Consider the following 15,341-nt stretch of genomic DNA (forward strand, 5'->3'; position numbering starts at 1 on the left):
TATAACCTCCCCCCTCCAGTTCTCCTATAATTACTGTCTACTGCCGCATGCTATCTCCTCTCCCATCACCCTCCTCAGTTCCCTCTTTCTTTTATATTCCCCCCCTCATCCTGGACTTCCCTCCCTACTTAAATTATCCAATACTTGTTATGACCTAATTATTTTTACTATTTTTCTTGCCCATGTTATAGTTGTACTATGCATATTGTTCTTAGTGTCCTGCATTTTATCTTTTTGTCCAAATGTTATATTGCAATTGTTGTCCTTGCCTAACAATTGTAAAGCGCTCTAATACTCTTGGGTCGAGCCAGCGCTATATAAAACATTTAAAATAAATAGGTATAGTACACACAACTTGGCTGCGCACCAAAACAATGATCTTCCACAATTAAGGTAAGCATCACTCCTTTATCAGCCACAGACCCTATTCCCTCAAACAGTCTTAAAATAAAAAGATAAGGAAAGTTACTCTTGACCAGAATTGAAGAATGGGCTGGTCTGCAAATTTTGCTAACATACTCACAAGTAAGTATCCAAAGGCGGACAACAAGAATCATCAACTATTTGGTTGTACCTATTAACCTTTTGGCTGCTAAGCCTTTCTCCCCCAAGAATGCTATGCCCTTTTTTCAGCTATTTGGGTTAGTTACCGCTCAGGCCTCCATAACCTTTAATAAGATATCCACGTCAAATTTGCATCCTTTTTTCCCCCAAAGTCCGGGATTAGAAAGGTACCCAGGATTTGATGGGGGGGGTAGGGTTAATAGGGAAAACAGTGTTTTGTTTCCAAAAAATGGCATCAACAAAAGGTATATTGTGCTAAAGTCACCATTTTTAAAAGAGGTAGCCCATTTTTCCTAATTTTTGTGTTACAACCTACTTCCAATTTGTGGTGGAAACCCATGGGTAATCTTGGACAACTATAGATTTCTGAAAAGTATACAGAATTCTGAGTCCAGCAAGGGGTCATTTGTATAGATCCCTCAAAATGTTCCCAAACAAACTAACTGTTGAAATACATATAATATTAAAAATGAGTAGGGAAAAAAGCTCATTTGTCACAACATGCTCATTTGTCACAACATTTTCATTTGTAACTTCTTGTCACAATGGCTGATTTACAAAAGGAATATCCCATTATGTCTGCTATACCCTTTTGGTTGTAGGGATATATAGGGTTTGCAGGTTTTGAAGAAGCCGAGCTACAAAGAGTCAACAACTAAATAATACCTCTCAAAGGTTTTTCATTGAGTACCGGGTGCAGGGCAATTCATATAGTAAAATAAAAGGTATCAAGGAATCCTATGTATTTCTGAAATTGACACTAGATACAGAGTTTAGGACCAGTAGTCATTTTTACATCTCCAAATTTGTGGGCACCCATACTAGCATGTGATTCAAAGGGCATTTTTCAAAATGTCTTCTTTCTTATACACTAGCTTACATTTGGACAGCGCTAATGCAGAGAAATACAACTGATCGTAACAAATAGTCTACTATTCGGTATTCCCACCTATCTGCGGATAAAAATGGCACCTCATATGGGTAGGTAGGCCTAGTACCTGCAACAGTAAAAGGGCCAAAACACAACATTGACGCATCACATTTTTTTCGCTGAAAACTGACCCTTTTTTCAATGTGGGTAACTGTGGATTTTTGGTCCTAGCTCAATCAGCACCTATGGAAACCTAGCAAACCTGTACATTTGTGAAAACTAGACAAACAGGGGAATATCTAGGGTGGAGTTACTTGTGTGGTTCCCACCAGGTTTTCCTACCCAGAAGCCCTTGCAAACCTCAAAGTTTGACTAAAAAAACCACACATTTTACTCACATTTCTGTGAGGAAAACATCTGGAATCTGTGGGGATCCACAATTTCCTGCCACCCAGCATTCCCCCAAGTCTCCCAATAAAAATGGTACCTCACTTGTATGGGTATGGCTAGTGCCCGTAACAGGATAGGGCCCAAAATGTAACATGGATACATCATGTTTCTACTGAAAACTGACCCCTTTTTGCATTGTGACTAGCTGTGGATTTTGGGCTTTAGCTCAGTCAGCACCTAGGAAAACCTAGCAAACCTCATTTTTTGTAAAACTAGGCACCGGGTAAATCCAGGTTGGGGTGATTTGGGTGGCTCTCACCAGGTTTTCTAACCCAGCAGCCCTTACAAGCCTCAAACTATGACAAAGACAAAAAACACAGTTTCCTCACATTTCTGTGATGGAAAGTTCTGGAATCTGTTGGGAGCAACACATTTTCTACCACCTACCATTCCCCCAAGTCTCCTGATAAAAATGGTACCACACTTGTGTGGGTAGGGCTAGTGGTAAAGACAGGAAAGGCACCAAAACGCAAAATGGACTCATCAGCTGTTGCGGTGTCTGAAGAAGTCACCTGTCAGCACACTGGAGCTATAGCTGGAAATGTTTCCAGTCTGTTGGAATTCAAAAGGTGAGGAATCGTCCGTTAAAGGTATCCATCAGAAAGAAATCTTATAGATAACCTTAAAGTACTACTCATGCAAAAGTACTCCATTGTCCAGGATTCGACCTTCAGCTTCCAGGCAAGGGTAGACACCCAGCTCTGATTTCAGTAGTCAGGAATCTAGGTACCTTAGTTGACTCTGCCTTATGCTTGATCCATCAAATCTTAGCAGTCTCCAAGAACTCTGTTTTCAGGACTGAGGCTCTGAATTCTTTTGTTCTGTTTTCAGGACGGAGGTTCTGAATTCTTTTGTTCCTTTTCGATTGTATTATGGCAGCAGGGTGTTCTTGGGCATTTTTGTGTACAGTTTAATGTAAAAACTTCAGTACGTTGAGACCTTTCCTATATATTACTTTTCCTGAATAAAACCAACACATTTCAAGACCATATACTGCAGGCAAAAGAGTTTCTTTAACACAAGTACTTTCTTTTTATTGATAGCCACTTTTCAAATAACACTTCTGGCCAGGTCTCGGGCTTTTACTTTACTACCTTTACTTTGTCTGACATCTTTTCCTCAGCTATACCTTTCCTGAGCTATACCTTAACTTCAACTGAAATATGAGAAAACATGTCTAAAGTATTATTTAGCATTAGGGTTGTTATGTGAAAGGAGCAAGCCAAATCACAATTAGAAAAATATGCTGGAGATGACATACGAAAGTAGCAACTTATGGTAACCATAAGTTATGTTTATAAGGGTTCTTAAATTACGCTCATTCTGCAATCATGAAACCAGGCAAGGCAAAAACACAACTTAAAAACGCCTTAAGTTTGAAACACAGATGGATGGAATTCACAGAAACAGGCACTTAAGTCGATGACAGTCGAAGAAAAGTGGTGGCTAATAAGTAGTTAATAATCATGAGATCAAAAAATTCAATAATAAACATAGCAAATAATATTTTCTCACATCAGACCTTTTCATCTCCACCCACCATGTGAAAATGTGTAAATTACAATGCCTTTACACATGGTCATTTCCTACACACATTGTCACACACACTTGAAGCAAAGATTAGCACTTTTATTTTAAACCTTGAGAAGGTAATCAGATAAGTGATGCAAAACGTTCCAAACTTTCTTAAAGGTTAAGAGATTGGGGGTTAGCTCAATAGTCAAACACCACCTATCACCTCCAGTCAAATAACTATAATACCAGCCAGCACCACTCAGTAATAGTGGGTGTGTAAGTTAGAAGAACTTCCATATAACAAAGCCCATTGTTATTCCTCATTTATGCCCATTGTTATGACTGATTTATACCTGACAAAATACTTTAAAAAATGTTTAGCTCCTTATCTTAATCATGAATGTGTACAACACTCGTATCTCTTGCATATTCATGCCTATTGTAACGTAAGCATATCTAAAATATGTTGCATTGTAAGCACCTGTGTCATGCTTCATTGTCTAATAAAGACATGTCTACATTTCTTTGCCACAGAATGGCTGTTCTAGGAAATGTACATCAGTGGACATTTTAGTTTTGAGCTAGATGTTTATGCAATGCAGGTTTTGTATGTGTTGATGTATTTGTACCCTTAGATTTGATTAGTATGTATTTGTGGAAAGATAATGTGAGCTTACATGTGATCCCAGATGGTGCCACTGACTGTAAATGCTCTGTTGCACAAGCAATGTCTTACACGTGGTTGACATTTTCATTGTTTAATCCTGGGAATTTACAATTATTTTATGTTGTTTGTTGTATGGATTTATAATTGCATAAATCATGCAAGCAAGCTAAGGGAAGTATTTTCGTAAGATCATTTTTGAGAAACTTCAAATAATCTAACAACACCTTGTGAAATGCAAAATATAAGCATTAGATTATGTTACGGGCTTTCTTCAGAGTTAATATGCTCATGCATCTTTATTTCGTAAATCACCCCTTGTCTTCTTTGGTTACTTTAATAGAGCAAAGAAAATTTAAAATCTTCAAAATAACGGTCTCAAGATATTTAATTGTATTTGGGTTATTTGATCATCCAGTTCAATACAACATCAAGTTAAACTGTTTTGATCTAACTACAATCCATCATCCCAGTAAATTTTTATTTAGAAGAGGGTGGGGACCCAGCCAAGCAGAGAGAGGCTTATGCCAGCCCTCCCACCGGAGGGTGGCATATAGGAGGTGTACCGACCCCAAGAAAGGGACCCATTGGTCCCGACCTGTACCTACCTGAAACGCCACTAAATTTAGGTTATTGGGGCAACCCCGAACCTTGCCTCCTCAGACAAGCAGGTAGAAGAAGGACCGAAGAGGCGTGATGAAAGAAGAAGAAGAGGACACCAACTGCCTTGGCCCCAGCCCTATCAGCCTGTCCCGACCTGCTCCAGCGGCAACCCCGGCGTGTCCAGCAGCCCCAGAACCTGGAGGACCTACTTTGCCTTTCCAGTACCAGACTTGCTCAAGAACAAGACTCTGGCTCTGTCCGAATCCGCAAGTCTATGCCACTCTGCACCAGATGCCCACGGCCCGAGTTCGAGTGGCCCAACACCAGGAGGAGGCCTCCCCAGCGAATCTGACCTGGCATCTGGTGATCCCCGACGTACCTCAAGGCTCCCGATGATGCTTGCAGCCTCTACCTGGAGGGTCCCCCCCGACCAATTGGGCGTGGCCCAATTGAAGGCGTCCAGGCATTCCCCTGCATCCCAACTTACCTCTTCAGCAGGTGGCCGCCTCCATGAAGCCTCCCTGCCTGAGTCTGCAGTCTTTGTTCCAACCAGAGATCTAACCATTGAAAAAAAAGGGGGCATCCGATGCCAAAACAGCACCCTGCCGCCCCTGTGCCGCTGTGGGTGCACCCTGTGTGCTAACTCAGATCCCCAAGCTTAACCCCAGGAACTTTGCTCCCACAACCCAGTGGCTTGCTCGAGAGCAGCCACCAACCAAAGGTCCCCCTAGCCCCATTGGCTAACATTGGGCCTAAGCACTCTGCACCCGGCCGACCTAGTGCCCCTGAGGAATGCATCCTTGACCCTGGGGGAACCCTTGTTCTAACCCCAGAAACTCGACCCTCAAAACCGATTGCTTATATGCAAACCGATAACCAAATTTTCTCAAATAGGATTGCATTGACTGTTTTTCCTCTGAAAAAGTTCTACGTGTAAAGTTGTGTTTGTATGGAAACCCAAGCACCTGTTTTATTTTTTAATTGAAAAGTGGTTTACTTACCTTTGTTTAGGAAATGTCCCAGTGTGATATCTAGGCATAACAAACTGAGAAGAAAAAGTAAACCAAACGTAATCTCAAAGTATTCACAAAGTAATTACAACATAATGTCAACTGTCTTTAAATGTTTTACAAAACTGTGTGAAAGCCAATTTCATCCAGCTTGCATATTCTTATCAACCCGTTTGGGAAAGTACAACTTTACTTACCTGTACCAAGTTCGGCTTGGTTCTAATAATAAAATGCAACTAAAGATTTTTTTTTTTTTTACACAAACAATTGGTCTGAGTTCAGTGTGTGACATCTTTCCTGAGCGTGTACAACAAATGCTTAACACTACCCTCTGATTAAGCCTTACTGCTCGCCCACACTACCACAAATAGAGAGTAAGGCGATATCTACTTTTACCTCTGTAAGCCTTAGGGGATCCACTGGACTCTGCACACTATACATTACTTTGTTAAAATCTATACAGAGCCAGCTTCCTACAACAGGTGCTATTTATCGCACCCGATAAATAACTTACCCCCAGTATCATTTTTTTTTCTTTTCAGGGGCGCTGAATAACACCTATACTTCTAATCACAGCCTGTGTGTGTAACCTCTTAAGAAGTTAGAAATTGAAAGGGATAAAAGGATGGTTGAAAGAGGGAACAGGCATTCATTTTTTCTGGTGGTTCTTGCAACAACGGAAATTAAATAACTCAAGGTACATAGATCTAACAGTTAAATAATTTCAACACAATATTGTATAATAATTTTTAAAACATACAATTAAGTTTGCCAACATCCAGATTTAATATGACCAGTCGCGATTTCTGTTAAAATATCTTTGAAAGAAGCTTGAGGGTAAGAGCTAGTCAGTTTTTCCAAATTAAGGCAAGTTGTAGGAAGATACTCCCAAGAGCATCCAGAAGTCTTTGAATAAAGTCAGTGTGTACGCGTCTGTAATGCTTTCTGTTGAAGTCTTCTCAACAGTAGAATGGTGGCTGGCGAGTCATAAGGACGCATGTGTATTTACTATAACACATTATTCAGAATGCATCTTATACATGCTGGATTATTAAGTATTATACTTTGTCTGTCACTATGGTTGCCACGTGCCTGTTTTTTTTTTTTACAGGCATGACCAGTATTTTAAGGTATAGGCCAGTACACAAATTAGGAGAAAAAAAACGACAAAAAACTGTATTTTATCTCCCTCACCTCTACAAACTTTAGAAAAGTCATTATAAATAAATATAAAATATCAGATATTCATTTGCCAGGCTATCACATTTATATTCACTTATAAGAGGATGTAGTAAGAAGAAATCATGTCAAAAACTCTAAATGTTTCATTTGGGGAGATGAATGGTGGCCGGGTTACATTAGGTCACAACACAAACAAATAATGGAGTATTTGTTCCACATTGTAGTCCTCCTTTTCTGAGCAGACCATACATATATTTGAGGAAAATGTTTTCCTTTGAATTAAGGGTACTGCTGTGCAATCCACAAAGTTGTTTTTTAGCAAGGGGAGGTTAATATTTCATGGCAGAAGATTGTGGCTGATGTAGTTTAATGTGGTAGCACAGTGAATCGGTTACAGACTCCATTTCAGTAAAAATAGCTGTCAGAAGTTTGAGGATGGCACCAGATACGATTAAGTTTAAAATTAATTGTATTTTGGTAATGAAATGATGCTGTTTTGTACTAATTAAAATGTAAGATTGGTTTGTGGATAATAATAGTGGCAATATTTACCAATGGTGGGATAACATGGCACCAATTAGACCCTTATGGTCTTAGTAAATATTGGCTGTTGTTTGCTGAGATAATACAGTACATCGGTTTAAGACTCTGTTGATGTAGAAATAGCTAGTTCTTAGGAGTTTGAGGACAGAATCAGATAGACGGAATTTAGAGTGAATTGTAATTGGATATTAAATGTTTTAAGTCGGGTTTTTTTTTTACCGTGGATGAAGTGATTTTTCATTTAATAAGAGAACGTGGAAAAGGCTTACCAGGTTATGGTGTGTTTATTTAGTTGATTGAATATGGCATGGCTGTTGACATGCGGAGCCTGTTTCTATTACCACAATGTAGAATATATAAAATCCTCACCAGGCTTTCAAAGTTACCTTTGCGTATTCATAGTGGATTTATGGTGCAAATGTTTAAAGGAAACAAAGTGTTAACTATTTATGGGTGATGGGAAAATGCAGTATTTGATTATTGCTTTGGAGGATGGAGTTCATGTAGGGCGAAGTTTGGTGTGTGTGAGAAGGATAACGTGAAATGGGCAGTTAAAAATTTGAGTTGGGAGCCTGGGAAAGCATGGCCTGCTGTTGTGTGGAGTCTGTTATATTATATGGAATAAATACAATGCAGATTATTTAAAGGTGATAGGAAAGTTTATAATTTGTTTTTGGAGATGGGAGTACAAGAGGGATGATATGCACCACTAAGTATATTGTGTGTGTAGTTAACATAGAGGGATGTTTGGTTAGGGTGAATGTGAACAGTAATTCATTTTGATTGGATAATGATGAAAGACGGAAATCCTTGGGATTTTTTTTCATTTGGAGAGACTACATAGGGATGTACCATGTGCATGGTTTATGAGTAGTGACAGGTTGCAGGTCAGGAATAGGTGGAGCAATTAGGTTGGTCATTTTAGTGCCTCGTGTAATGGGAAAGTAGTTTGCCACTCATGAGGGGTATGTTTGGTATGCAAGGATGTTACTGTGAATAACATATGGATCTTCTGGTTGATTGCCTTTACGGTAATCAATGGCTGGTGAGGTGATCTGGTATAAATATATATTGGAGAGCTATAGTGTTGTGCTGGTGTGAAACATAGTTTTCACTCTATAAAGAAATAAATAATGCGTTTTTTTGATTTTTAGGTCTTTGGCAAATTAAAGAATATGGCATTAAATCAACATAATACTGCCAAATATGACAGCTTAATGTACCTAAATGAACTGTGACCAAGATTTTGGATGTAAGAAATACACAACTGGAGGACTTTACAATATTGACAGTTAGAAGTGTTATTTATTGGGACTATGGACTAAAAAGTAATTGGTATATGTACTTTGTAGGCATAAAGAAAGTGAAGCTATCAGAACAGTAAGAAACAAAATCAATGGATTTGTGGCTCCTAAAAAAGACCAACTTCCCATGAGATCGGACGGATTATTATAAATGGTACCCCAGGATTTTTCTTTTTATCTGTGGTAAGAAGAACTCTGCCATTAATGGTAAAGAGGGATTATCTGTTATATGGGTTTGAGAGATTTGAAGAGGAAATACACTTTTATATTTTACTACAAAAAATACAACGATATGATGGGCATGACCGCACTATCATTCGGAATGAGATTAGAAAAGTAAGGTGTGGTTTAGATGTCATTTTATTATATTTCGGTATATATGAACTTAACGCGAGTCAGAGGCTTAGATAGTATGTATATGAATTTACTGTCCAGCACATATAAAATCTAAAGAAGAATAAACATGAAATTTATTTGGAACCTCTCCCACACCCAGTCTTGTCATTCGTTTGAAAATAAATCATTTAGTCAGTGGCTATCACTACTGTCAATATTAGCATAGTCAAAGTTGATACGTACAGTAAATCCTAACATCTTGTAATCTTTGGTGTACATGGCTTTTCGTTTCTCGGTTCCAGAGACGCTATTGGAATCAGACTCTGCATCAAAAGCAATTCTTCTCAGCTCAAAGATGAAGTCTCGTTGTGCCTGTGACAAGAGAAGGAACAGTATATTCTGTTAAGACAATAACAGGAGTATTTGCTCTTTCATACAATAGCTTTCTCTGGACAAACTCAGCAGAGCTTAAAAGCAAAGTTATCTTACCTGAAAAAATTTAGGTCAGAGTAAAAAAGTACCCCCTCACTATTAAGAAGTGTTCCAATGATCTGCCCATTAACCTCAAAGAGATTTTATTTACCTGCTAAGTTTGAAAGATGGCGCTCTAAATCCCTGGATTCATACACAAATGAGATTCATACAAAAAATATACCTGCATTGCAATATCTTCACAAGTTACCCTCCTGCATGCTGACCTGGTCATTTGGATCCATCTTAGTCATCATTCTCTCTTCCAGGAGATTAAATGTCAGGACCTGCAGCACGTATAATTGATGTGCCATCTCAGTTTTGATTGGCCGGTTTCCCCGGATAACATGCTGAATGAGGAAACAAGTTGGGTGAAGTCAACTTATATATTCATTAAACGCTAATATTGTTTTAAAGGACCTCAGTATTAGGCACCAAAGAAAAAGTCTTACATTTAAAATGATTGTCCTCAAGTGCTTCTGTGCAAAAGCATTAGCCATCTCCTGCAATAAAACCAAACACAAACATAGCACACAATGAATCAAGATGTTAAATAATTTCTAATAATTATTCTACATCGTTTTAACAGAGATATGTATTTGCATTGAGTTCCCAAGATTTCTCAGTTTTCATGAGAGAGTACAAAGGAGCAGTTAGTGTTCCCATCTTCTATCCACAACCAATGCATACATAAGTTGAACTTTGCTTCGGGTTTACTTGGGTTCAGCAAAATTCTAAACCAACAGCAGCTATACAAAAATGATACGAGCAAATACTATGCTTTTAATACATATTCCCACTAACTAGAATAAATAAATAAAATGTTTTGGATATCAGATATGGTTTAATAAATTGCCTAAAGGCACTCCGAATTCTTGGCAACTGAGTGAACAGGATAGTGGGACAACGTGATTTCTCCGGGACCATGTCACATAGTCACGTGATAACGCTTTGATTCAAATCTAAGGTGACTTCTTTTGAAAGTTAGCCATGACACTATATACCATTCCCAAAATGAAACATGAAAATGGAAGCTTGCCCCGATGTACTGTGCGTGGATACTTTGCGAGTGTGTGTTCTAATGGCCACACAGCTTGACAGATATCCAGGACAGGACTTTTTCATTGTAGTGCAGTTGTAGCAGCCTTGGTGCAAGTGGAATGAGCACTCAATCCTTCAGGCGGCTGCTTCTTAGCTAACGCACAGCAAATGTTTATGCAGACTTCCGTCGGAGAGATGGTTATTTTCTTCACTTCCTTGCCCTTCTTTGCTCCTGAGAGGCCTACAAAAGGGCTGACCGACCACTCGATGGTTCTTGGAAACTAACTTTGAGTCCAAACAATTGAGTCTCTCCTCCTCTCTTCTTAGGGATGAGGCAGGGCAAATAAGGTCAGAAGCGTACTAGCCTGCTTAACGTGGAAAGGTGGTACTTTGGCAGAAACTCAGCTCGAGTCCTCAACACCTGTTTCTCTGAAGAGAATGCCATATAAGGCGACTAGGCAGAGAGGTCCTGAAGATCACTCATGCGACAAGCTGACATGAGGGTAAAGAGATGTAATGGACAGTTGTGCATTGGCGTAAGAAAAGTGATGACCAAATTCAAGTCCCATGGTGGCATCATGAAGGGCTTCGAAGGAAACATTTTATAAACCTTTAAGAGTGCCGCACCAATCTACAAACTTGTTCCAGGGCCTAGCAAACACAAATTTCGTTTATGGATGCCTGGCTGCCAGAATACCACCAACTTCAGAAGGAAAATCGAAGGAGACTAAATGCTGCCACTCATTCTCCCTGTATGGAAGTGCATAGTGCAGAGGCCGGGGTGCTGGACCCTGCCTTGTTGCTGCAACTATAGATCCTCCTGAAACTGCAGCTTGATCGGAGGACAGATGCTCATGGAAACTACAAACTGCTGGCCCAATTAGGAGCAACCTGGAGGACTTGGTCGGTCAGAACTTGAGCCAAGAGGGGTAAAGGCAGAAAGGCATACAGGAGTCCCGAGCTCCACTCTATGTGGAAGGAATCTCTGAGAGAGCACCTTTTTGGGAATTCTAGCGCACAAAAATGAAGACATTGCATGTTCTCGGCAGTGACCAGAAGACTTAGCCAGGGTTATCTCAATTGCTGGAAAACACACTGCACCACCTACAGATGCAACTAAAATTTGTGATTTGCTAGGCATCAGTGATTGACTTTGTCCACCCAGGTGTTGAGAGATCCTGCCAGGTAGTTCACAACCAGAGACATACCCTTGCAAGTCAGTCACTTACATGGGACAGAGCCTCCTGGCACAGGACCCAGGACACCAATCAACCATGCTTGTTCCCGTACCACATGGTGGCAGTGTTGTCTGCGAGAACCTGTACTAGCATCCCCTTCATGGATGGTTGAAAGGCATTCGATGCAAAACGAAATTGCCCACCGCTCAAATTGATGTGGTGGTGGATTTCCATTGGAGACCAGAATCCTCTGAGCTCCAACTCTCTCAAATGGCCTCCCTAGACCTGTAGTGATGCATCGATGACCACCATCAGCTCTAGATAGAGTAAGGAGAGGGATCTGCCACTGGCCCAATCGCCATCAAGCAGCTACCATTGCAGATCTTTGCAGTCTCCTCTGAAACATGGATGTAATCCGATGGGTTCCCCTGGTGCTGGGCCCACTGGGACTTCATCTCCTACTTCAGAGCATGCATGTGCCATCTGGAGTGGTTGACTAGCAGGATGCAGAAGGCCAAGAGTCTCTGCAGCCCTAATGCCATTCTCACTAAGGTCCAGGTCAGAGGCTGAAACATTGGCCCAAATGCCGTGAACTATCCGCTCCGAGGAGAAGGTACGAAACTACATTGTATCCAGGATAGCCCAGTCTGTGAAGGAGTCAAGTGTGACTTTGGTATGTTGATAGTGAACCCAAACAATGTTAGGAGAGTCTCTTGTCATCTGGAGGTGGTCTACAATGATCCGAGGTGAGTACGTCTTCAACAGCCAGTCACCAAGGTACGGGAAGACTGGCATACCTGACCTCAGAAGATTCGCAGCGAGGCGCACCAGTAAGGCAAAAGGGGAGCACTGCAAACTGAAAATGCTCCTGCCCTACTTTGAACAGCAGGTAATGACCGTGGGACCAAAAGACAGGAATATGGAAATACATCTGCTGCAGGCCCTGTGCTACCATCCAGTCTCCGGGAGGACAAGAACTGGACTGGCTCGAGCATCTTGAATTTATCCTTCCTCATGAAGGTGTTGAGAGGGTGGAAATCCAAAATATGATGAAGGCCTCCATCCTTCTTTGGCACTTGGAAGCAGCGAGACTAAAGCCCAGTTCCTACATTGGAGGCCAGAACACTCAGTAAGCAGCGTTGATGGAGGTGGCAGGTGCAGCATAGTAGAAAGAAATGGGAGGTTGTAACCCCGTCTGGCAAGTTGGAGGTCCCATGTGCTTAAGTGAGGTCTTGCCACCCTCGGCTAAGATGTTTGATACTGCCTCCTACAGGGTGGGTGAATTTTGAGATACAAATGGTTTTGCGGTTGTGGTTGTTGGATGGAGAAGGGGCGGAGCTGCACGTTGCCCCTGATGCTCTGAACGTTGCCTCTGGGTGCCATGAAATGGCTGGGCAGACTGCTGTGCTGGCAGTGAAGTCTGGTGTTGGCAGTACTGGAAACCCCCAGAGTAAACACAAGAGCAGCTAAACAGGGGAGGAAATTGTCTGGTAGGGGAATGCACTTTGGCATGACTCTCGTTGAAGTGTTCTAGGGCCAAGTCCGCTTTCTCACCAAAAAGATGAGAGCCATCAAATGGCATGTCTTTCAAAGATACCTGAACACCCACAAAGAAGCCCATAGACCTCATCCAGTCATGGCACTACACTTGTAACCATTGCTCGAGCCATGCAGTCAGTTGTGTCGAGGCCAGACCTTGTGACCAATTGTACAGCATCCTGACCTTGCCGTGTGGTCTAGGCTAAAGATGTCCGCAGTTGTGGAAAAAGTGTTAAGTGTTGACTATGCTGGTGGATGCATGGAGAAGGATGTTGCATTGAAAAGTCAGGCCTGTGCCAGTCTGTGGAAAAGCGCTACCTGTTCGTTTATTGGGGCCCACAGCATGGCTTTACCCGAGTGCCCGAGAGGATGCCTTAAGGCCTCATTGAATGGTAAGAGGTTCAGTGTGTGCCTGGCCAGGCTGAAGAACCTCCATCAGGACAATAGTTTTGACCTCCCTTGTAGGGAGCTGAAGGTAATGGACAACTGCAGCATACATCATAAGCATAATAAAATAGGCACTCTCGTCAGTAGTAGGACCAGTTTTCGGGGAAGTGTCCAGACCACTGGCATCCGGTAATTCAGCATACCACATCGTTTTGAGGGGCAAAGTACCCCTCATCGTAGTAGTTCTTGACTGAATCTGATCCAAACAGCTGATATACAGTATGAGCTCTGCTGTGTGGTAAAGGAAAGGTATTGGAGCCCGAAGATTGCCATCAGCTGCAATCCAGTGGAATCAAAGTGCAGAATCAGTAGAGGTCAAGTCAAACCCAGCTAGGAGACAGAGACCAATATAAGGGAACAGCTCCTCTTCTGGTGTCAGGGTCGATGTGAAAGGAACCACGCAGGGAGAGGCACTGGCACTGGAACCAAAGTCTTACCAAAGGTGGCGCGGAACCTGAAATGGGTTCAAGAGGCACAAATGGCACCGGGGTGAACTCACTAGTGTGACCCAAACTGAAGGCTTCGGTGGATCCTTGAGTACTGAAGATGCGCCAGAGGGATCTGGAAGCGTGCCAAATATGTTAAGTCTGGACTCCCTGAAGGGCTCTATTTGCTGAAACTACCTTGACGTACCAGGAAATCTGAGTTACATTGAGCTCAAACTCGGAATCAGCTCTTCAGGAGTGAAAGAGTGAGATCAAGAGGCACGCTGATGCCACTGCGCTCTTTCTGGAGTTCAAGAGTGGCAGGAAGGGGCTGAATCCAACTCGACTTCTAATGCTTCTTTTCAGACTTACTCATAGACTTTGACTGCAAGAAGCATCTGCTGCAGGAATGACTTCGAGAGCGGGACCTGGAACATCTTTTTGACTTCGACCAGTTACGGTGAGTGTCTTCCGATGTTTGTCGATAAGAGTTTCGCCAAACAGTTCCATATGGCTCTTCTGGGCACAGTCAACACAGGCCCGCTGTTGTGCTATAACTCCAGGCGCCAAAGGCATACCTCATTGGGATCTGTCACAGACATTAATTTGCAACAGTCCCTAAAAGGTTTAAACCCTGTTGGTTTGGGGGGTAACATATTTCCCTCGCATGGTGGTAAAAGAAATTTGGGGAGGAAAAAATAATCAAATATGAGAGGAGTACTGCTCCGCATTTGTGTCTGAAGACGCAGAAAGAAAGAAACTGTGCGGCTGGGTGAGACTTGTATGTGTCCCCAGTAATCACTTCAGGAGCAGAACAACACTGACCGATGCCACCTATCGGTGCCACGAGTACTGCTTTTGAGTTTCTGGATCCAGTCTGATGTCTGGGGGAATATTCACAAGGTGAGGAATCTGCGGTTAGAAGTATCCATAAGAATCAAGAATTTAAAAACTGTAAACTTTGATAAACCTTTACTTCAGTTTCTAAACACATTTTTTAAAGACATAAGGAAATCTTGTATTATGTGCAAGAAAAAAACTAGGGAGTTAAGGGGCTTGATACTTGCGATTCTGTCAGAAGGCAAAAACAACTCTATTGACATTTATAAGCATTGCTACTTCTCCACTTCAAGTTACTTACACTGACAGGAAGGTCAAGCGGGTTAAGATGCTTCTCCTGATCGTAAAGTCAAATGTA

The 15,341-nt window shown here is 41.6% G+C and overlaps 1 protein-coding gene across 4 annotated transcripts in view; it reads right to left on the reverse strand.

Moving 5' to 3' along the window:
• ELMO2 (engulfment and cell motility 2) overlaps positions 1–15,341 on the reverse strand; it is a 417,013-nt gene that overhangs the window by 87,031 nt on the left and 314,641 nt on the right. For 3 of the 4 annotated variants that reach the window (XM_085619393.1, XM_085619394.1, XM_085619395.1), the window contains 4 exons: positions 15,285–15,320; positions 9,966–10,016; positions 9,741–9,863; positions 9,286–9,414 (listed from right to left, as the gene is read on the reverse strand). In XM_085619393.1, coding sequence (XP_085475519.1) covers positions 9,286–9,414; positions 9,741–9,863; positions 9,966–10,016; positions 15,285–15,320 — 339 coding nt within the window. The remainder of the gene's footprint in view (positions 1–9,285; positions 9,415–9,740; positions 9,864–9,965; positions 10,017–15,284; positions 15,321–15,341) is intronic. The other variant, XM_085619396.1, reaches the window with a different exon arrangement.

Source organism: Triturus cristatus, chromosome 7, assembly GCF_964204655.1.
Source record: "Triturus cristatus chromosome 7, aTriCri1.1, whole genome shotgun sequence".
Lineage (NCBI taxonomy): Eukaryota > Metazoa > Chordata > Amphibia > Caudata > Salamandridae > Triturus > Triturus cristatus.